General features: G+C 33.8%; 1 protein-coding gene across 1 annotated transcript in view; it reads left to right on the top strand.

Annotated features, from left to right (window-relative positions):
* The first annotated feature begins 5,457 nt into the window (after positions 1 to 5,457).
* Positions 5,458 to 25,068, top strand: part of LOC129228406 (solute carrier family 12 member 6-like) — a 75,380-nt gene continuing 55,769 nt past the window's right edge. Inside the window, exons 1-9 of the mRNA XM_054863085.1 lie at positions 5,458 to 5,464; positions 9,538 to 9,617; positions 12,574 to 12,681; positions 15,110 to 15,256; positions 16,518 to 16,572; positions 17,935 to 18,065; positions 19,895 to 20,127; positions 22,181 to 22,404; positions 23,848 to 24,009. Of these exons, the coding sequence (XP_054719060.1) occupies positions 5,458 to 5,464; positions 9,538 to 9,617; positions 12,574 to 12,681; positions 15,110 to 15,256; positions 16,518 to 16,572; positions 17,935 to 18,065; positions 19,895 to 20,127; positions 22,181 to 22,404; positions 23,848 to 24,009 (1,147 nt within the window). The remainder of the gene's footprint in view (positions 5,465 to 9,537; positions 9,618 to 12,573; positions 12,682 to 15,109; positions 15,257 to 16,517; positions 16,573 to 17,934; positions 18,066 to 19,894; positions 20,128 to 22,180; positions 22,405 to 23,847; positions 24,010 to 25,068) is intronic.

Here is a 25,068-nt window from a genome sequence, read left to right as displayed (position 1 = left end):
AGGCTTGGCTGTTGTAATAGGACTTCATTTATATTTCTGTGGTGCTTTCTTTACACCCATCAAAAATGACACTAGCTTTCCCATACTTACAAGTGACCTACACGCTGCATTGCTGGCATATTTCCTTGAAACTTACATATCATTACCAAAAATATGTTCAAGCGGGTATCTTCCTTCTATTACATACGAGGCAGTGAGAAGCAAAGGGCAAAATTAAAAATTTGGAGATAACCAGTACAAATGGTTGGTGAACCTCTCCTATATCTTGGGGCAAGAAATGGTCCTAGTAGACCTGGTAGTTGCTTCTATACAGCATGATTTAGAAAAAAAAATCAATGAAAGTCTACCTAGGATCTTATCTTTAAACGCGTTTTATTCAAAACTTGAAAATGTAAACTTACATCCCTTTGCTTCTCACTGCCTCATATATGACACCAGCTGTTCGTTCTGTGATTTTGGATGAACCTTTTGCTTCAGATAATAGTACTTTAACGATACAGGATTTCTTTCCTTCTGAAACCAGATTCATCGAATACTGATGGAGGATTAGCGCATAACTCGTACCAGAAGTTTTTAGCAATTTGTTATTCCATCTTTACTGTTCATACCATTCGGTGTAAAAGATGGTTTGGGCTTACACATCTTTACAGATAGTAACTACTCTCGTAACAGAAGCTAAAGACATAACTGCTTACCTCCTTTACAAAGAAATGCCACAAAATTGTTTGACTTCAATATGATTTGATGTTACTACCCGAACGTTAAAGGTCTTATCGCAACTCACCCTATCATCAGCGATCAATACCCATACCAACTTGAGAGGGAAGAAACTTCTGGGGCTTTAGAAACGGATTGAGATTTCCAAACTTGGGAGACAAAAAGGTGTAAATATTTATCATTTTATTGATGTATTGCTCATTGCTCTCATCAAGACTTGTTCTATCGTTGAATCACTACAGGTTCTAGACCACCTGAATTTGTCACTGCGTTAGATCGATGAATAGCTGATGTTTGATGTGATCAAATTTTTTTTATTGAATAATGTACTCAAAAGTTTCAGATAGAGTTGCAAGTATATGTCCGCATATTTAGCATAATTCACATAACCAGCTGCGTAAAAGAGAGGTAGCTTGGTGTTTGCAAATGAGAACCCCCACCGACTTAGAGGGTGCAGAATTGCAGCATTGCCCGTCTCACTATTGGCAATTCCGGTTTGTCCCACCTTACGGTGATGCAAAAGATTGTAGAAAAGTTGAAGTAAGTTAATCAAGAAGAAGTAGGAAAACTTTGGTCAATTTGGACTTTTTTTTATGCTGCACAGGAATTTTTTTTTCCAGCGCTCTAAACATTTTAATAACTCCAGTCACAAATAATTTGGTTACTAAGCTCGCTTAGATCTTTTAGAATTATCATTCTGACATTACCATATCATTGTGAGGCATTTTGTACTTCGGAAAAGTTTAAGTCAGGGAAATTTTTTCGTGAACTTCACTGCAATTGTGCACTCACTGTGATTTTGGAATGTAAATTCAGGGTCCCCCCCCCCCCTCAAAGCGATGGCGCACCCCTTAATTGTGACGAAGTACCCATCAAGAATAAAAGTCCTCAATAAAGAAAGAAATACCCCTTGAAAAAACTGCCTTAAAAATTCCAATTATGCAAAGCTGCTCCATGGACACTCCCCCCCATTCCCCCCCCCCCCCGCTTGTACACCCCGGTTAATTAGAATTTTTTTATGTGAGAGTTTATTGTTTTACTATTATAGAGTGGTTTCTGCGAGGTTTCGGATTTTTTTTAAGTAATAGAAATTATTTTTATTTAAATAGAGGATTATTTCGTCTCCCCCCCCCCCCTTCCCCCCAAAACCCGACGCGCAAAGTGCTGGGACTTTTTACCCCTTCTAGCTGGAAGGGTAAGAAGTAATTTGCAACAGGTTTCACTTTTTTTTTTTGGATGTTTGGGTTTGGCCATTTTTTGGCCTAATTTTACTGTACTATTTCTTCCATAATCCTCTTGTGTAAATGGTAGGGGAGCGCGGAAAATTTCGAATAAATTCAGCTGGCCTTCCAAATTTGAATTCCTTTTCGCCTTCAGGCAGCTTTGGCAGTTCGAGGAATGACTGCACATAAAAACGGTAGCAAAAAAAACACTCGAAAATCGATTCTGGTGGCGCCCCAAACCTTACGGGGTGACCTACTTGTTTAGAAGAAATACGGTTTCGCTCTATTGGTGATGACGGGTCATCTGCAGCTGTTTTTTGTTACTCATTTTTGCTGTTAACTTGATTTTTTTACATCAATGACAAGCATTTGAGCATGTATCTTTAAAAAGATAGTTTATACAATCTCGGTTGTTTTTACAAGACAACCACAGAACTATATTTTTACAAGATTTAATTTTAGCTTTCTTTTATATATAACATAGAAAGAAGTATTAGATTCAGGAAAATCTTCGCATTTTGAATTTTGATGGATGTAATACATGATTTTGGGATATGATGAGTCCTTTTTGAACCTTTTTGGAAATTGTTGTTTGCATGTCTGTATTTATGTAAGTTTTAACTTTTTGTTTTGATGAAAAAAACTGCAACGAGCTTTCAAATTATTAGACATTAGCACATTCTTTACACACATTTAGTAAAAGATAAGTTTTTAATTTAAATTAAATCATCTGAATAAAATGTTGATGCATCTTATGAATGTTTTTGTAACCATCACGATGAACCTAAAATCAAAATGCGTCTTTACTCTTAGAAAATTCAGTTGCAAACTCAATATTTTTTTTTTATGCTAAGGTTTAACGAATAAACATAAAAAGCAACGGAAAAGAAGGAAATCATTACCAAGCACACTGAATATCAGTTTTATAAAAAATTGAAATAAAAAAAAAATAATGTTGCAACATTTACTTATTCAAACTCACGGTTTTTTTTTTTTTTTTTTTTTTACATGTTCGGGTGCATATTGGTGCATTTAAAGTGGCGAACTAAGCACAGAATTTATACTAATAATTCTTTAAAATATTATCAGATTCAAAGTTATTGTTTAATTTATCTTTGAAATGGCTGTAATAATATGAACAGCAGATAATGTTGCGAAATATGGAACATAGAAAACGTTGGATATAGAAAATGTTGGACAATTTTTTTCAGAAAATATCTTTTCCCCAGTTGTGCTTATAGAATTGTTTATACTAGTGGTACCCGTACGGCTTTGCCTGTAGTAGAAAATTAAAAGGTCATTTGGTTCGCCTGTACATTTACTAATAATTGATAATGAATTTCTCAAAAACTTGCTGCATTAATTTGCTCGTCCACGTTGTGGTAATTTGCTCGTCCACGTTGTGGTAATTTGCTCGTCCACGTTGTGGTAATTTGCTCGTCCACGTTGTGGTAATTTGCTCGTCTACGTTGTGGTAATTTGCTCATCCACGTTATGACAATTTGCTCGATAAAATGCTCTTAAAAATGAAATAAAAAAAATAGCAAAATCGAATTTTATCTCTTAAAGGTTCTCACTCCTAGGCTACGAACTATTTTTGTGCCAATTTTCATGAAAATCGGCCGAAGTCTAGACGCTATGCGCGTAGCAGGCAGAGATCCAGAGACATAGACTTTCAACTTTACTATTAGTAAAGATAAAGATGAAAAGTAAACGGAATAGTTTTACTGATAGCATTTCATCACGCTCCTATTGAGCTGCAACTTGAACACGTAAAATTCTCCGTCTCGCTGCAAAGTAAATTTTTTTTAAACTCTTCATAAATTACTTCAGTGCAAACAGTTGATATTTGGTTACGAACAATTAAAGGGAGTTGCAGTTCGCTACGAAAAAAAAATGTAGTTTTTCAACCACTGAGCGTAAGTATCCATTCAATTTTCCATTTTATATTAAGATAAATCAATAGCAATAATTATATTTGTACTTTCATGAAAACTTCTTGTAACTATTTCTGTTAAAGCCACTTAACTCGATATCAGCTTGAATTCAAATCAACTATATTTGCTAGTTATTATGTCTATTACTGATTATTGTGTCTACCCGTTCAAAGGGGAAAAAATGGCAATTGCTTATCGAATTAACAACTAAGTATCTCGCATGGGAGAAAATGTTTCCGTCGGAAGAAGTCCAAATGAGATATGTTTCCTCACAAATGTTAACAGAAAAAATGTTATCAGGGAAAAAAATTAATCCTTTCTGTGAAATTCTGGGACTTCATTTCCTTTCTGTACTCCGGTTGACGTAAAAGGAAGCATTTAATTACGAAGCTTTTAAGAATCTTTTTTCTAGAAGGTATTATTTCATATATTGTTCGAAGAACTTTTTCGTGCGGTCTATTCTAATTTAATCTCTAGCTGCATCTATTTAGCCCATATCTTTCATTTGTTATTGTGGTGCAATAAAACTTCTCATACACGCAATTTTAGTTCACACGTAACAAAAATAAGTAAATAACTGAACTGTATAAGTAGTTTTATTTTTCTTTTAACATTTTGATAAGCATTTTTTCATATAAGCGAGTTTATGCACTTAATTTTGTTTTTATTGCTCAGACGCGAATTTAAAAAGGGACGTTCTACCGTTCACACGAAGTGCAATGTTACGATTTATCCATTTGCATGTAGCAAAATTTGGAAGTAGCTAAGTAATCTATTTGAGCCATAATCACACATATGTACAGTAGGGTGGATGAGAAAAAAATCCAGGCCACTCCCTTTTTTTAAGACTTACTAATAGTATTATGCTGTAAAAGTTTTAGCTTCTTACTCAAATTTTAAGAGGGTGCTCAATGACCCCTTAATTTAACTTTAGCCATAGTATAGGAAAGTCACAAGTTTAGAAACATTTAATTTCCCCAATTGTTTTTTTTTTCTTTTTAAATAATTATTTTATTGCAATGTATATGCATATTACTAATGCATGTTATAATATATAGCATTGTTCTTTTCAGTTCATTGTATTTTTGAGCCCCCCTTTCCTTATGCATGAAGTTTAGGGGAGGAGGTTGAGCGCCCTCTTTCAGTTGAAATAGGAAACAAAAATTCTTCCAGTACATTACTATCTCCACAAGTCTAAAAATATTGAGGGGTGGCCCGTTATCTAGGAGAAATTTTTTTTGCATGTACTTTTGGACCGCCCTAATGTACAGCCAAAAATCATCTTCTGGGGAGGGTGGGGCAGTAATGTCTTTGTGACTTTTCCGCATCAATATAGTAAATTGTAATTGATTACTTTTATATGAACTAATATATAAGAATTGGAAATGAGTGTAAAAACTAAAAACTCTGGGGATTCACCCCCGCCCCCCCCCCCCCGCACACACGCACTTACTCCACCCCACTATGCCCCTGTTGCGCTGGAATTACCTTCGAAGCACACGCATGGCGTAAGGACAAAGTAATACCAGCAAATTCTTTATTATTTTTCCTGATATATGCAATTGAAGCAGAGATCAGCAATGAGTTGTAAGTGGACTTTTTAAGCCTTAATTAAAGTTCGTGCAAATCTTAGCTAGGCTTTCATTTGATTGTTTCTCTAATTCATTCAATTTTTATAACAGCACATACCAGGGCTACTAATACAATCTCTTGCCCCAATACAGGACAATTGATGGAGAATATCGTGTAGGATAGACCGGGGCACGTTTACGACGATTTGTTTCAATGAATTTTCTAATTTTTATGCTTTAACTTAGGAAATTTTGGACATTGCGGTTTTATGAAGCAGTTAATGGAGTCAAAATTGATATATTGAGTTGTTGCTCAGTTTGTTTTTGACCATTAAAAAAATTATTTTAAAGCCCAAGTCGGTTGCGTAAACTTGCCCCGGACACGGGGCACATTTATGCATATTTATTTTGTCACCGAAAGTGGTTCTGTTAGTGTTTCAAACATAATGTATTGCCATCGTTAAAATAAAGCAAATTTATTACAGACTGAATAGTATATAAAATCATACCTGAAGGGGCATGAAAACAACTTTATATGATTGTAAGCTATAAGATACGAATTTGTACGTTAATTAAAAATGAGAGAATGATTTTCAAAACTAAATAGCCCGAAAATACTAAAAAGGTTTGAACAGTTCGGAGCGAAAAAGGCGTCAGGTTCACACTTAAGTAACACCACAGTCAGAACATGCGTAAAAGTACTCTGACGTAAGCGTGCCCCATCGCCAAGTTTGGATTTATTTCTTACGTGCAAAAAAATTTAATAACATTTCAGTTCATACAAATACAATTCTCAAAAAAGGATAAAATTCTGCAAATTCGTATATATTTGTTCTTTTTTAAGGAAGTATTATGTTCACAATGAGCTTCAAAACGTTCAACGCAAAATTTACTCAGCTTGGTAAAAAACATTTTCCTTTCCTCATGCTAGACCAAAGCTCGACTAGAACTCAAAAACTTGTGAGAATATTTGCTAGGGAGCAGCATCAATCTGCCATGACTGTTGGCTTTTCAGTTATAATTCGTTTTGAAAAAAGGGCGCTGCGTAAACGTGCCCCATGCATAAACGTACGCCGGTCTACCCTAATCATTACCATCATGATATACTGGCCAACACTTTAACTGCATAATAATCTGTTGTATATTAAAGGTTTTTTTCTTTGTGATTTAGATTATATTGGAATGCAATAAGGATTGTTTTACTCGTGATAAACTTTTTTTAACGTTTTTTTTTTCCCCTTTTATGAACTTTTTTATATTTTCGTTTGAATGTACTCTTTCATCGTACATTTTTTTTAAAAAATCTCGATGAATTTCCTTCTAAAGAAGGAAAAGTATTGAAAATTATTCTTGAGAAACATGTAGATAATGAAAGATCTCGTTTCTAACGGGCTTAAGTAATATATGACATTGCATCGTGTCTCGCTTTTGTCTGCCGGAGACGGAGAGGAGAGATTTTCCTAGATTCTTTGTCTTAGATTATGAAAAGTTATGAAAATTCTTTCATATCTCCTTTAAAAGTGCGCCAAACTCCATGGATACTAAAATCCTGAGGGATTTAATTCTTTGGGCTCTTTAATCATTTTCCGAGAACCTGGCAACAACAGTTGTCTGAATCCTCCGAAGAAGAAAAGTGTTCGCAGAGTTCGTTATCTTCTCCAAAGAGATTTTTTTTTTTTGGAAGATGGAACAAGTAGGTTTCTGAGAAATACTTCCTTTTTTCTGCTCCAAATTGAAGTAATCGATTTTGGAGACGAATTCCAGCAACCACCTGCTTCTTAATTATCGAGTTCTTGCGACATGAAGGGGAAGTAATGCGACAAATTGATTGGAGGGAAAAAAATATACTCTCGCATGGGGGTTATTGGATCAAGAAAAAACTTCTCCGTATAAAAAGTATTCCCAAACAAGGGTCGATTTTGTTGTTAATTTGAAAGCAACAGTGTCTTTATATTTGGTATTTAAGTCTACTTCTTCCCTAGAAATAATCAATTTTCTAAAACCTTCTTAATAGGGCCAATCCACGAAAACGTCAACCCTTTGTACCCGCACGTGACGGTTCATATATTTAATTTAAAAGTTTGAAGGGCAGCGACGAATTTTTTGGGAAAGAAATCACACATAAGTTTTTGATTTGTTAAGCAGAGAAAAATGTGTTCATTAATAATTTAAAATATTATTTTAATGAAATGTATGCAATGTCACGTGTGGGACAAAGTGACCGTTTTCCGTGGATTGGCTCATGTAGTAAATATTCGGTATTTTGTCCTGAAAAAGTCAGTTGCGTATAAGCTAATTTATTTTACATATAGAGTAGGCCGACCAGTGAATGAACACCTCGTACATAAAAAAAGAATAATAATAATAAGGCTTGCACGTGTTTTGACATTCCTGCCCCTCAGTATGCCTCTTACCAATTTAGGCCGAAGACTCGGGTCATTCTCTATTTTTTAATAATTTTGTGCTAGTCTTATTTATTTTATGTAGTTTTATTAATGTAGCTAGTCTTATTTAATTCATGTACTTTCACTACATTTCTGCTCAGAATATCCAGTCCCCAGCTTCATACTTATCGTACTTTGCAACAGCAATAACCAATGTGAAAAGTATCAGTTTCAAAAAAATTGCAGTAAATTATTATTTTCTGGCTCTTTTTTACTTTTACGCCCGAAGTCTGCAAAATTTTGATCACTAGGAGAGATTTTTATCGCATGCTGCGTTAAGAATGTTCTTATAAATTTAAATTTATTTAAATAATGCGTACTTGAATTAGAAGAGGCATTGATTCTTTCAGCTTTTAATAAAAATACTTGAAAGCAGTTTAAGGAATCTTTAAGTTACTGGAATACGTGATTGATATGATTGCTATAACTCAATACTATGGCAGCACATCAGTTGTTTCCCCGAAAATTTTATTCGGTTGAAAGATTTTATCATAAGTTAAATTGGGTCAACGTCCGAAGATGATTGATTTTGTTCCAAAACAGTGCCGCAGCGAAAGGGAGGTTTTGAGCGTAAAAACACTTCCCAGAGGCATTGGTTTTACCATAAATGCAAATTATAATACAGTAGTGCATATGAAGAGCTGTTTTGATCCAAAAAAACCTTCAGAAGATATTTTTGATTTAAAAAAACCTTCTTCAGAAGGTATTTCTGGATGCGCTAGTGTCCCAAGGTATATATATATACAGTAGTTCCTCCTTCAAGGGATATCTCCAAATAATGGACACCCTTATTTAAGGGACACTTTTTATGTCCCCATTCCTTTTGAATTAGGACCTCCACATATTTGCCTCTGATTCAGGGCACTCCGTTTAAAGGGCGGTTGCAGTGAAAAATTACAAAAATGAATGTAAACTAAACAAAAAATATTGAATTTACTGGATCTCAAGGCTCACATTTCTTCAAAAATTAATTGTTGGAAATTAGACATTAAGATATATATTGGTATAAGTATTTACTGAAAAATTCTACTTGAAATTTGCATGCATGCTTTTCCCTCTCAGATTTTTTTTTTTAAGTTGGTTCAGGCTTGACGAATTGTAAACGGCCTATGACAAGTTTTGTCCAGAAAACTTGAAATGTGAGCCTTCATTATAATTTACACTGTACAACAATTTAAATTGCGCTACATCAAACAGATCCGTGTAGTCAGTTACATTGAAATAACTTCTGTATGGTACAGACTGTTTCTATATGGTAACTTAGCCATTACTAAATGTTTGTTTGAATTTGAATTATTAAATGGTTAAATTTCGGAATTTGAATGATTATAAATTTCATTTAGTATATGTAAAACATATTCAGTTCTAGTACTTTAAGCTGATAACAAAGTCATATTAAGATAGTACATTGAATAAGGCAACTCAACTACCTTCGAAGAAGAGACACCTTATGTAAATGACAAAATGTCCATTCTCCTTAGTGTCTTTTATTGAGAGGTTCTACTGCAAATATATTTCTAGTTCTCATGCAGATTCCAAGTTTTAAATATGAACGAATCTCCAAGTTATATTCATCTCGTATATTTCTGTTGTCCCAATGTGGTCGAAGGGTGCGTTTTGAGCTAGTTTTCCGTCTTTGTTACAGGTGATGGCCATCAATCCGATGACAATAGGGCAGATGCAAAGGATGCGGCCCACTTCGAAAAAAACCTCTACCTCTACAGCGTAAGTTTTCTTCTACAATTATTTTTAACCTTATAAAAATTACATCAATATCACCAAATGGGCGCTAGATTTTGTATCTTTGTTTTTCGTTACTTGGTAAAAAAAAAAAAAATTCACTAAGATGGCGACTCATTTCTTAGTTGACTACAAAGAATTGGCGAAAAAAAACTTGTGAATATATCGCCGAATGGTCGTCAAATTATAACTGTACTTTAGTCTGAATAAAAATGAACATTAATTTGGCACAATAAAACGAGTAAAAGCCCTTTTAGAACATCCGACTGCAAATAAAAAAAGAAGGCGCATAACTATATCCTACTTACGAACTACAACTTTCAATCCGCGTAACATTTAAGCTTTGCTTCATACATTCGTACGTACAAACACCAGGAGAAAATTCGTTACCTTGAACTAGGCAAGAGCTATAGGTAATAAAATGGATATTTCGGTTGTCATACATTTGTTAGTATATATATCGTCGACTCAAAACAACAGTAGGATATCTTACAGTTGTTTTCAGGCTCGTATGTGTTATTGATTGTCTGAGGCGACGATATGTATGTGCCAACATCTCGATAAATCTAGTCAAAAGTCATACAAAAGTAATTAAAGTAAAGTTTATACTGAAGTCGTAGTGAAACGTTTTCTACGAATACAATACTTTTTAAGTAATTATGCTCCAATTTTACTTCTTAAACACAATGGTTGATAGTAATAAATAACATCGAAGAAATGTTCGAAAACCTGCTTTTCTTGATCTTTTTTCATTACTTTATCTTTTACCTCCAAAAAAAATGCCCCATAGTGCCAATTTCTTATTTGTAGTTTGAAATTTCTTTGCTAGATATACATGCCTAAAAATACGGAAGCAAGTAATTACTACTGTTCAAAAATTTATAATGCTTCCTTTGAATGCCCTACCATCAATATTTACAGAATTAAAAGTGACTATCATATTTCAAAATTTAAAACGAAACTTCAAATTATAATTAGAGAAGGGAATAAAATGAATTAATATTTAAAAGTAATTACGGGATCAGACGAAATTGAGAAGATACAATTGTACCTTTATTTCTGCTTTGATTACTAGAAGCAATTATTTTAATTCTTCTCCATTAAGTTTTTAAAGCATACTTCTAAAAATAGAAATAAATCTTGATCTTGACTGGTCAAAAATAATGAGAAAACTAGCTCAAGTTATTGGAGAATTGTAAATACGTTAATCAAATAACGTACACACGTAAAAGCTACCAAAATTACCTGATTGAAAGTTAAATTTTTGATCCGAACTAATTTCGTACAGCAATACTAAAAATGGCAAATAAATCAAATTATCTTACTTGAGATTACTAGTATGATTAAATAAAGTTCCCATGTTTTTTTCGCATCTTATAGAGTATTGTCAAATGGGGAGACCGTGTGACAACAGGGGTAGATTGAGCCACATAGATTGCGGCGTAAGTATTGGAGATGGAACACTGTTGTAACAGACTAACTGCACCCGCACGGCTATGCCCGTGCTAAGAATTTAAAGGGAATCATTTGAATTTATGAAAATATCTTCCTACCTGAAATGAAAAAAATATTTTTTTCAGTTCAAATGCGAACATAGTCTGAAATTTCAGATTTAAGTGTATTCTGTGTAATAATAAAAATCCTAAAAAGAATAACGACCAATAATTGGTTGTTATTTTTTGAGATTATCCCTCAAAGTTCCTACTATCCGAAGAGAAAAGAATTTAATTTTAGAAATTTTGTACTTCAATTAATACGAAACGAAAATCCCTCCCCCCCCCCCTCCCTCCTTTTGCTAGGTAGAAAGAAAATAACTTAATTTAAAAAAATCAATGATACATTACCTTTTGCGTTGCTTAATTTAACCTTTTTGTTTTGATATTGATTTTAATGATATGGCACAATCTCACCCCATGGTGGCACTAAATTACCCCATTTGATGGTTCCACATGAAATGTTGATTAATAGTTTAAAAAGCTATTGTTTTGAATGTCGTTTCTGACTAATACATATAATGAATTTGGTACCTCTTGATGATTGGCTCTTTAATGTTGATATTTTAAAAATGATATTCCAATGCCAAAAATGTTTCATAACAAATTAAATGTCATTTTCAATGTTCTTTTCCTGATAATTAAATATTTAAAATATTTTAACTATTGAAACCTTTTAAAGTCACTTGTGATCAATCTTCTTCACAACAACTGATTAATAATAAATATGAAAGATTTGCTTACTATTTTGTTGCTTTAAATATTTTCAAACACCTTCTTTTAAAATTGTTGTTCAAAATTTTAATGAAATAACATTTTTATTTCCTCAATAACTTTTTGCTTTCTGCACAATATTTTTACGTGTTAGTATGCAACTGAAATATTTATAAATTTAAGGGGTTATTTTTAAAATGCAACGGTTTACAAGTTTAACAGTATGAGAAAAGATAAATAGCGTAATTTACATTAGTAAGTGATGTTTAAAAATATGTATGGGTAAAAAACATCGATTCCAAATGTACTTGCATTAATGATTTCATTAGAATTATAAAATTATATTTTTTAAATAATTCAATGAATGTTTTAGCTATAATTATTTGTGCGAATTTAAATATTTGTACCAAATCGAAATTTTAAATTTTATTTATAATGCTATTAAATGACAAAAGATCAAATAAGCTTTGTGCTACAAGATGATTAAATTGAAAAACCAACGTAAATAAAACACAAATGAACAAGAAAATGTCTTCGTGCTCAATTGTGCTTTACGCTAATTTTTCAATTTAATGATATACTGCTATTAGTCGAGTGAATCTTTTGTAACAGAAATTTTTATATAATCAAATTATTTCCATTTGGATTGTAAAAGATGACAATAATGTTTCAATAAAAATTTCACTTCCAAGGTTCAGTAATGCATCGCTCACTTTTGTTGTTAATATTTGTAGGAGGAGATGGCGGAACGCCCCCACGTGTCCACCTTTCTCAGTACTTTGGCCAATTACAACGTTGCTATCCCCAACGTTGAGGAGCAGGAAGGGAAAGCGGCCCCCAAAGTGAGTTTACAATTTCTATTGTTCTATCTCTGTCATTTAATAGTTCGAATTTCTACGAATTGATAAACATACAGTTGGCTCTCTATTAAACGACTTTGAAGGCACCACAAAAAATCGTCCTTAAGTAAAATGCGTCCTTAAATAGAATGCATTTATAACTACAGTGGAGCATCTGGGACCGTAAAAAATCGTCTTTAAATAGAGAAAGTCGCTAAATAGAGCGTCGTTTACAGAGATCCAACTGTAATCTGACATAACTACTCGAAGTTATTTCTCTCTCGAAAATCAGACTCGTCAAAAAAGTAAATCATTTTAGCAATTTTCATTTGCTTAGGAAGACTAATGACTAAATGAATTTACTAATTTGTAACATACTCAGCTTTACGTGCTCTCAAAATATTTTAGTCACAGCTGTTTTCTTTAAAACTCAAGCCACATTATGATTTTAATAACATGGCGCTCTAATTGAAAGAATTCATTGATGCTTGGGTAAGCATGGGAGGAATTCTTATGTTGATAACAAAGTGAGTAACCTAGGGCAGTTTTTGCAGACTTCAACCTGTTATAAAATTCGAAACGATACGTAAATTCATTCGTGCGGGAAAAAGACAATTTTATGAGGCTAAAGCTAAATTCAGAGCACTTTTGCAGTTTTTAGCCTATTCTCTCAGTATAAGTTAGAGAAAGAAGAAAAAAGCATGATAGAAAGCTTAATGCATCTTTGAAGTATCGCGAAAAACAAAGAAAAAAGTGTAAAAACAAATAAAATAATTAAATAAATAAGTATCGAAAAACAAAAAAATTGAAAAGTAGGGTCTCGAGATGGGTTAAAATGACTGTCGGTCTGTCTCCCCCCCCCCGGATCGACTAACTTTTGAGTGAATAATCGAACATTGTTTTAAACGAACATTGATTCGAACATTGGTTTTTTTTTTTTTTTTTTTTTTTTTTTTTTTTTTTTTTTTTTTTTTTTTTTTAAGATCTCAGCGGGAACACCTTATTTCCATGCTTCATTTTTTGATTTGAACTATTTTTCGTTCAATTTTGAACAGTCGAAAAACATTTGACATTAACAAATACGGGGAAATTCAAGACAAATATCCCGAACTTAGTGGCGAATTAGCTTCAAACAAATTCTGTGGGAAAATTTTTTTGAAGATCAGCATGTATAGGAAATATTTTTTTGATTTGAACAATTTTCCGTTCAATTTTTAACAGTTCAGTTCCCTTAACATTGGCGCCTACTGCGAAACTAAAGGTTAATATAAATCCCGAACTTAAAAGCGGCTCTTCTTCAAACAAATTTTGTTGGAAATAGCTTTTGATTACCAACTCTCGACTCTAATTCCTAGAATTTTAGGGCAGCCAACTCTGAATCCGACTCCTATACCCGAAAATTAGTCGGACTTCGACTCTCCGACTCCGTAGCTTTGGCAAAAAATTAAACACGGAGGGGAAATGACTGACTCCGACTCTTGGAAATTTAATGTCTTCGACTCCTGCTCCTTTATCCCAAAAAAGTCCGACTCCGAAAAAATTGGCAGAGTAACGGACTTTAAGGGAAAACGACCTATTCCGACTCCGAGTCTTTCAATTAAAAACCTTCGACGTCTGAATTTGACTCTTTTACCCCAAAAGATAGTTTGACTCCGACTCCGCAGCCACGGTTTTTACTTTAAAATAATTATTGTTGATATGATTTCTTTTTATTTTCACGCTAAAGTTTTACTTTATGTATTCAGTGTTCGACGGAGACATTATGTTCCTACATAAAGATACGGGCAGACATTTTTTTTTTTTTTGGATAATGAAAACTACATACATAACTTGACATTTTGTTGTTTTTTATTTATTTTGAAAGTGCATTTATTCATTTCTTTTTTTAGAAGTGGGAAAAACGAACAATTTTTTTAACATAATGTACCTATGTATTTATTTTAATGAGCTTTTTATTTTTCATTCTTTTTCTTTTTTTTTCTTTTTTCAAAGCGTAAAGATTTTTTTTAACGGAAAAAAAATATATAATCTGCTTTGTTTAAAAGGTGCTACTATTTTATTTGTTCGTTCATTTATTTTTCACACATCCATTTCTTCAGATGAGCGAGGCATGTTTTATTTCTAGAAATCGGGTTAAAATTTTTAAAAAAATAGGTTCGTAATAATTTACGATTTTAACTAATTTTGAGAATATTGATTAGTTACTAGAAAGTCGATATTTGTATATGAGAAAGTAGGCTCGTTTAGTTCTGGGCAGAACTTCGTGTTTCATTTTTTAAAAAAATCTTTTGTGAATTTCTAGGCTTTAAATTATCTCCGTTCCGATTTCGGATAAGTTGGATTTGTGTAAGAAAAAAGGATCTCATACATTGTTTTTTAGAAATATAAATTAATGTGATAACCGATCAATGATTTCATTCGTTTCTTCTAGAAAGCTAACCTGGGGACAATCGCCGGCGTGTACCTTCCTTGTATTCAGAACATCTTCGGGGTCATCTTCTTCATTCGATTGGTATGGATCGTGGGTACGGCCGGGGCTATCGTCGGATTCATCACCGTCTTCCTCTGTTGTTGTGTTGTAAGTTATTGATTCACTAGATAATATGTTGATGCATCATTTTTCCGGTTCATAAGATGCTCTTTATTGCGGCTCGTAATATAACTTTCTAGTAAAACTTAAATATTAAAGTGTGGCCTTTTAAAATTCAAATGTAGCACGTTAGGTCATGTACAACTGAAGCAGTGAGAAGCAAAGGGATGTAAGTGGCAAAATTAAAAATTTGTAGACATCCAGTACAAATAGTAGGGGTATCTCTCCTTTGTCTTGCGGCAAGAGATAGTACTAGTAGCCTTGGTAGGTGCCAATGTAGAGCATGATTTAGAAAAAATATTCAATGAAAGTCTACCTAGGATGTTATCTTTAAACGCGTTTTACTTAAAACTTAAAAATGTCCACTTACATCCCTTTGCTTCTCACTGCTTCAACTGTAAACTTGCTTTTTGGAAAAAATTTAATACTACCTGTTTTTTTTTTACTTGTATTGAAATAAAAGAAGAGATTTCTTCTTTCGCTTGTGGTAATCATGAATCAAGTTTTTTATTTCATTATACATTTCAAAATCCTTAGCACCAGGTTTTACTGTTGGTAGCAATAACTAACTACAGTCATCAGTAGGAGAACAATGATTACCAATAATAACGCAAATCATCAGCAACATAATAAAAAGTTTTCTTTTATCTAATCAAGAAATATTGAAATGAGTGCAAGTAACAAAAAAAAAGGGGGGTGCGCGGATTTTATGTTAAGCCAGATTGATCTTAGTGGCATTATTTTATGTTCAGTTTAACGTTTATAGACTCGGTTTCTCTTCGGTTGCGCTTCCTTTTCAATTAAGACATTTGAATATTTTCAGAAATCCTCAGATGTCAAGGACGAAAAATCCTGAAGCATTGAAAAATATACATGAATTGAAATTATACTCTTGCTACTTCAAGACATAAAAGTCTTCATCCACATTTAAAAGACTGAGTTAAGAATGTGAAATGAACAATAAGTTTAAAATTACCAAAAAAGCACATAAAAAATTTAAACTAATTTTTTCAACTTATTCAGGATATAGGGTATTTATAACATAATGATCCTAGAGTGAATAGCAAATAAGCAAATTTAGAGGCATAGAACTTGACAAGCTTTGGCCCAATATAGTTTTCTATAACTTTCAGCAATTTAATAAAGAACTAAAACTGATTTGAACAGTTTACAATATATGCTGTGTATTTGCATCAAATATACGGATTGAATCAACTGTTGAAATTACTTTTGTTTGTTTCTCTTTTAGACCTTCACCACTGTTATATCTTTGAGTGCCATTGCGACGAATGGTATAGTACCGGGTAGGTATCCTCATACATTTGCACTATCTCTGTTTTTTATAATAAGTTTTTTGAACAACTGTTCTTTGTTATTCTTTTTTGCCAACAGTTGAAATGGCCATCTTTGTAAGAATTCTTACTTATGGATTGTATAAAAACTTTTAAACGTTTGAAAAGAAAACTATGTCACTTTTGAATCAATCCTAACGAAGTGTCTACTCTTAATTTCTTTATATTATTGCCTAAAAATGTTATTTCCACATCTGTTAATGGAATAAAAAACTTTAAAATTTAAAGTTAGGGAATAAATTAACCTTTTGGCTGAGAACGAACATTATACTCGGTACAGGAAGCATAATTATATTTAAATCTTATGCTTGTAGAATGATAATAATGATCAGTGAAATGCTAAAAGTCATTGGATGCACGATAATACTATCACATGAGAACTCCATTTTCCTGGAATAGAGCAAAAACCCGACGTGGCATAGATTCCACAGGTCGTCGGTAGCTGTCTGAAAAAATGTGAAATGACTTGACAGTCATATTTCCAAAAGCCGTGTTGGATGCAGGATTTTGTGTATTATTGACCTTACAAAATATCAAACCATGCAGGATTGACAGCTGTCCATAATTCCAAAAGCTACGTTGGTTCAGGATTTATGCAATATTTACTTTACGAGACATAGAAGGCAGTCAAGTCTGAATTGTTTGATATCTCGTACGGTCAATAGTACACAAAATCCAGCATGAACATGACATTAGAAATTACGAAAGGGTGACAAGTCTACGTGGTTTGATATTTTGTAAGGTCAATAGCGCACGAAATCAAGCACAAGCATGACTTTTGGTGTTATAGAAGGCAGCCAAGTCTGCATTGTTTGATAACTCCAAAAGTCATGCTTGTGCTTGATTTCGTGCGCTATTGACCTTACAAAATATCAAACCACGCAGACTTGTCATTCGTTCATAATTTCTAAAGTCATGTTCATGCTGGATTTTGTGTACTACTGACCTTACGAGACATCAAACAATTCAGACTTCACTGCCGTCCATAATTTTAAAAGTCATGTTCGTGCTGGATTTTGTGCCCTATTGACCTTAGGAGATATCAAATCACGCAGACTTGACAGACGTTCATAATTCCAAAAGTCATGTTGATGATGAACTTTGTGGGGCGATCGCATCGATTTTGTTCCAACAGCAGCGGACCAATCAACAGTTCAGGAGTTAACATAAAGAATAAGTTTGACTCAATTGAGAATTTGCAACTTTTTTTTTTCTAATCATTCAAATTCTTTAAAATGTGCTTTAGCATAAATTATTTTTCTGCGAAAGAGAAAAAAATTAAGTAATGTTAGACTAACAAAATCTTTCTTTCAGCGGGAGGATCGTATTTTATGATCTCCCGCTCTCTAGGCCCTGAGTTCGGGGGTGCCGTGGGGATCCTCTTCTATCTGGCAACCACCCTGGCCGGGTCTATGTACCTGGTTGGCGCCGTTGAGATCTTCCTGGTGAGCTCTTAGTTTTTATGAAAGTAGAACTTTGTTATTTAAAAAAGTTCTAAATTATGTTTCTAATTTTCTCGCTTTCTTTGGAGCTATTTTCAATCATTCTTCTTAAAACTAGTATTGTAGCTCAAAGTATTTTTCACAAATTTAAAAATTGCGAACTTATGAGTTTTGTGTTTTCAAGAGACATTTCATTTATTTAAAAATTTTAAGTGAATAAAATTATTAAGCTCTCTCAGGTCAGGAACGCACGCTCAAATCATCAAATATTACAAAATTTTCGTCGTATTTGTAGAAATTACTCCGTAAAAAAAGTCTTTGAGTAAACCTTTTGTCAAATAAAACAAAATTTCTTGGCATTTGAGCTTGAGTTCCTAACCGAGCTATTGAAAGAATCGTTGCAAATGAAGAAATTTGTCTTATGATTGAAGAATCCTCAACAGTTATCGTTCTATTTCTGAGAGTCTCTGATTACTAAAACCAAACGTTTTGGCATTGAATGCTGCAAAAATGATCTGATAAAGACATCTTATAACTTTTTGAACTCTCATTAATTTATGTTTATATTTATTTACATAAATAAAATGGAGTGAGCATATATGTATGCATGTATACGTATGTTGGCCGGCTGTGGTCTGATGAAGAGGTGTAGAAACACGAAATATTTGTTACAGGCACGATGTGTCTAGCGGCTACACCTATAATAACAACTAAGTAGAACATGAAAAAGTTACGAACGTACATTGCAAAACCTGAAGCAGATTGAGGATAGGAACACTTTTAACTACACCCCTTAGTTTCTAAGTGTAGCACTGTTTTAATTCAGAATGGCACATCCAAAATTAATGACTTCAAATTTAAAGAAATTTAAGATTCTTTCTGTGCCTGAAATCTGAAAGTGTAAATTGTGAAAGAAATTAACGTCACAAAATGAGTTACATAGAATATCGTCTGGGAGGAATTAAATGGCCAAATTTATGGGAACAAAATAGTGATAAAGTACATTTATTTTCCCAACTACGGGATATAATTACAAAAAAATTTTATTGTTATGTGCGGAAAAAGTTCTTAAAAGTTATGTCTTGGTATCCATTTTGATGATCAGGTATGGAAAAGATAGTTACTTTTTGACGTGTTTGCACCCAGGTATTGCCTCCATGTTCAGTAATGAATGCCTTGCAGAAGTTCACTGTAGATTTTATAAAAGTGCTTTCATTCACGAAGAGTATGAAAGGATGGATGCATTTGGTAGTTCTCGATTGTAAAAGAAGCTGAAATTGTTTTGAGATCAATGGTAGTAGTTTTGAATTTTATTGACATTTTTTCCGGGGATAGATTTTAAAACAGTATCCTGTAATCAAACGAACAAGCAACATAAATTAGTTTAATCAAAAATAATAATTTAACTCGTTGATTAGCGAATCTAACTAACGATACCTCCTCCACATTGTTACATATTTTACTCTCATCGTTATCAAGGAAGCATAACTTCAAAAAGAGTGAACAATTTTAACAGCTTAAAAAACCATAACTGTCTTTATTTTTTTCAAAAACATTCACGGCAATTCTCGTACTAATCGAAATTCTTTTCTGTCGTTTTCGACCAGTCGCGTGTTGAATTCACCACGTAACCAAGTCAAAAACGACAGATAAGTTAATATGAGGAGAACTAGAATCGCACTGATTAGAACTAGTTGTAGTGTTATTTGAAATGTGGCTCTTTAAAATTCAATGATTTCATAACTTCGTTCTATTTTACGCGGATGTAATTAGCATGTCATATGCCGGAAATATTTGTTGCATGATATGAATGACTGTTACCTTTGTTCCAGAACTACTTGGCGCCAGAGTTGGCCCTGTACGGCGACTTGGCGGACCAGGAAATAATGTATCATAACTTCCGAACGTACGGCAGTATTCTTCTGGTTCTGGTGGGCATTATGGTATTTATCGGCGTCGCCTTCGTCAGCAAGCTTGCCCCCGTCGCTCTTGTCTGCGTCATCATATCCATCGTCTGTGTATACGTCGGGGTCTTCTACAACATGAACGGTAAAGACGAGCCTGCGTAAGTATCTGAAAAATTTTGGTTTTGCTTGTACTATAAGTGCAAATACATAAACAGATAGGTTGGGCTGAAAAATCTCTGAATATGATGGATCGTTAAATACTATGTACAGCCTGACCACCGATGGTGTGGAAAAGCAAACATCCGGTTTATTGGCGGAAATGGACGCATCTATTAGTTTCCAGGGATGGCAGTTCCTTACAGGTGTGCTAGACATAGAGTTTGGCACTTTCAAATTCAAAGAATTTTTGATGTTTTCGTTAGTGTCAGGAATTCAAAATTTGAGGGAAAACAGTTTATCGTTTTCTAAGAAAGGATGTTTGCAATAACTTCAATAAAAATAAACACTGCAGATAAAACAATATTTAGAAGTAGAACCTATATGTTCTTCATAAACTTCATACAATGAAGCAAGTATCTAACATATTTGGAGTCTTTGTAGAGTATTTGGGTGCAACTATTGGTACGATATTGCCTACATATATATATATGTGTGTATGTGTGTGTGTGTGTGTATGTAACGAATTTCATAAATGTGATTCGAAAAGACTTTTTTTTCTTCAAGGATACGGAATAAACTCGGATGGAGCTGCATGTTCATAGTTTACGTCAAGAATATTTGATTCAAAGCTTATTCTTAAACTCTGATTGAAGAATATGCTTGAAATTTTATTACAAATGAAATGCTTGTCGAGAACATTGGTGGGAAAAAAATATTGTTTTGGCGCTTCTTAAAACTACCAATTTTTAGATTCGTTAGTTTAGTATGGTTCCGACGATATGGACCCAAATTTGAACAAGAAGTTCTGTCTAGAACTAGACGAGCCTACTTTCCCGTATACCCATACTACTTTCTAGTACCTGATCAATATTCTCAAAAATAGCTAAAATCGCAAATGTTTTCAAACATATTTTTAAAATACTTTAAGCTGATTTCTAGGAATAAAATATTCCTCACTCATCTAAAAAAATTAGATGCGTAAAAAAAAATAAAACTGAACAAATAAAATAGCAGCAACTTTTAAACAAAGCAGTTAATACACTTTTTTCCATTAAAAAAATCTTTAACAGCTTTCAAAACGAGAAAATAATAATTAAAATTAACAAGCTCATTAAAATAAATACATCGTATCAAAAAAAAATCGTTTCTTTTTCCCCTGTTGCAAAACCATAGCTGCGGAGTCGGAGTCAATCTCATTTTGGGGTAAAGAAGTCGGAGTCGAATATCTAAGAATCGGAATCAGTCATTTGTCCTTCGTGTATAAATTTTTGCCAAAGCTACGAAGTCAGAGTCGAAGTCGGGGAGTCGGAGTCCGATAAATTGTCGGGCACAGGAGTCGGAGTCGGAGTCAAGTGCCCCTAAATTCTCGGAGTCGAAGTCTGGAGTTTGGCGTCAAGAGCTATTTCCAACAAAATTTGTTTGAAGTAAATCTGCCTTCAAGTACGGAATCTACATTGACTTTCAGTTTCCCCGTAGGCGCTAATGTTAAGGGATTTGAACTGTTCAAAATTGAACGGAAAATTGTTCAAATCAAAAAGATATTTTATGTACCAGTTTTTCATCAAAAGCTTTTTCCTACAAAGTTTGTTTGAAGCAAATTCGCCTCACAGTTCGGAATTGCCTTGAATTTTCCCGTAGGCGCTAATGTTAAGTTTTTTTGAACTGTTCAAAATTGAACAAAAAATAATTCAAATCAAAAAGTGAAATGTGGGAATGAGGTGTCCTCGCCGAGATCTTTCGAACAAAAAAAAGTTTGTTCGAATCGGACAATTCATTCGAAAGTTATTAGGGGGGACAGACAGACAGACCGACAGACATTTTTCCCCATCTCAATACCCTACTTTCCAATTTTCAATTTTTCGATATTTATTTAATTATTTTTTTTTGACTTTTTTTTTTTTGTTTTTCGCGATATTTTTAAGATGCATTAAGCCTTCTTTCATGCTTTCTTCTTCTTTTTTTCTGACTTTTACTGGGAAAGTAGGCTAAAAACCATCACCTGTTTGAACTTCATTTTGAACAACTGCCAAAGAACCTGTTGATATTTTGCAGCTTCTGCTCGTTGGGTGACAGAATTCTGCGTTCCAATGCTACTTGCACCAAGGAGAGAAACGTGACCGATTCTCTGTTTTACGAGTATTGTCACGTGGCCGGCAACCAGACCGTGTCCGGAGTCAACCAGACCGACTTGATCTATGAGTGTGACCCCTACTTTGAGAAGAACGAGGTCCGATCCATACAAGCTATACCCGGTCTTTACAGCGGAGTGTTCTTTGGTAAGAAATCTTATCTTTCACAGCAGAGCCGGAATTACCTATAAGCTAAGCAAGCTATAATAGCTTATGACCTCGCGTTGTTGGAGGGGGAAGGGGGCTAACTCCCGAAAAATTGCATGATTTGTTTTTAAGCAAATGAAAAATACTTGGAAACCTTGAAAATTTTGAAAAATGGCAACAAACCTTGAATTTAAAAATTTGTAATAAATGGAAGGGGGAGGGAAGTCATGTCAAATTCAGCTCTTTGCAGCAGAATGTAAAAATCATTGTTCGCACGTTTCTGTAACATATCTTGACATAAATTTTTGTAGCTCACATGTTTCATATGTTGCTATTTCTTTAATCTCGAATGCAGTATTTTGAAAATTCCTTTGTATTCTAAGGCGATTTGATCTTTTTGGATCATGAGTCCTTCACAATTCCAAGTTTGGGCATGGATTACTTCACGCAGAGTTGAAGACAAAAAAAAAACTCCGAAACCTACGATCAAACCAAGAAGAATTGAAAAATTCTTTAATGTCAATATAAAATTTATTAAGATAAATTTGATAACCTCACAAACATTACCGAAAATTCCATGTTTACTTCCGTTGGAAGTTCCTTTCCGCATGGAAAGGAAAAAGATCAGCCATTTCATTCGATGGAACTGATAATTTGTTATTATCTGTTTTTGTTTTTTACCTTTTTTATTGTCACTCCTGCGTACAGTTCGTGCACGTATGTGCAGCAGCATATGCAGCACAGTATCATTCTCCACCAGTTACTCCAGTGTTATAAGGTTACCAGAGTGTCATGACCTTATTGAGCTATGATCTACTTTTCTAGGTTATCAAATCGCAGGAAAAATGACGAAACAGAATTTTTTTTTTAATCTGTCAACTACATAAATTGGACTTCAAGAACCATTTGATGCTAGTAAACTACAGTGAAGCCTGTAGAAACAAAACTCACCGTGCAATGATATCAAGTAGTTTTTATATCAGTCTTCTGTAATAACTTTTGCTACACTGTTTCCTGGTAGTTCTGTTTTTTGATAACGCTTGCAGTTATGCTTTCTGATGACCATGAAGTCATGATTTAGCGAACTTGTGTTACGCTACAACAAGAAATGAGCAGGTGACTTTATTGGTCTGCACGGCCATATTTGGCGCATCACATTTGTATAAATATTGATACCATGGTCGCGGCACCCCTCACCTCTTCCTAAGGCACCACAGGGTGCCGTGGCACCCAGTTTGAGAACCCCTGCCTTAAAGTATATCTCGCACCCACGTGTTCGAAACAAAAACCTGAACTGAACAAGGTATTTGTGTTTTGAATGAAACCTTGAATTGAAATTTGTGTCCATATGTTTCGGGTAACTCTGGTAACTGAAACTTTCGTGCTTCCATTTTCTCTTTCACATGTTTCAGATGAAACTCTGAACTGAATCTTGTGTTTCAGATAACTTGAAGCCTCGTTTCCGGGAAAAGGGTGACTACATCGACCTTTCTGAAAATCCGGAGGATTCCAACACTAGAGGAGAGAAAACTTATAACCAGTTGCTGGTTGACATTTCCACCTCCTTTACACTCCTCGTCGGCATCTTCTTCCCCTCTTGCACAGGTATATTCTACATTTCATTTCTACTTCGTTGACGGTTAATAAATAACATTTGATGTAGACACTAGGGTGCCTCGTTCTGCACTTTTTTTTCCGGTTCGAAATATAATTCCTGCCAAAAGTTGACAATCCCTATGGACATTACGGATATCAAATCTTTTTCCAATCAAATGTAATATCTTCTGTGAGCGATACAGCCTCAAAATTTTGGTAAAAACACTAAAATGCTCTCCAATTTTTAATACGGTAAAAGATTCATATTTTTTGTTTAAAAGATGTCAAATGTGAAGATATTTCATGTTCAAATCTCAAAAGGTCAGTTAAGCAATCTTAAAGAGAGTAAAATTGTCTCCTGTGGTGCTTGAAATGGGTCGTAAATTCAGTACAATAAACAGATTCATTAGATTTGAGATCAAAAAATTTCCATTTGTTTCATGTTTGGATTATAAGTGTAATCGGATCAGATTTCACTGCAGCTAGATCCCCTATCCCCAATATCTATTCTGAAGTAGCACACTGCAGCCGTCACCTTCTCTCCCGTCTCAGTCTGGTCAGAAAAGACTTGACGGACATTTCCCGACTAGGGAGCATAGTTTTTGCAATTTTTTTTACTGGAGCGAAATGCAATACCTGCCAAAAGGGGCCAACACCTATAGACATTACATAGTACATAAACTCTTTTTTGATTCAAATGATATTTTCTGTGAGAAGTATGACCTCAAAATTTAAAAACTCTGAAAAAAATACTAAAATATTCATTAATTTAAATTACAGTAATAATGTCATATTTTTGCATTAGACTATGTCAACTATAATGAAATTTGATGTTCAAACCTCAAATGGTCAGTTAAGTACTCTTGAAGAAAGTAAAATGCCTCCCCTGACGTTAGAAAAGAGGTATAAATTCGGTACAATAAGCAGATTTTTTAGATTTTTGATATTTAGTTTTTAAGTGTAATCAGAGTTAAAGGTCAGTTAAGTCAATAACACATGACTTAACTGACCTTTTCAAGGTTGAGCATCAAATTTCATCATAGTTGACATCTGCTAACGCAAAAGTAT

This window comes from Uloborus diversus, chromosome 8 (assembly GCF_026930045.1).
Source record: "Uloborus diversus isolate 005 chromosome 8, Udiv.v.3.1, whole genome shotgun sequence".
NCBI classification, from domain to species: Eukaryota; Metazoa; Arthropoda; class Arachnida; order Araneae; family Uloboridae; genus Uloborus; species Uloborus diversus.
Note: the sequence above shows the minus strand (reverse complement) of the source record. Positions and strands in the feature narration are given on the sequence as shown.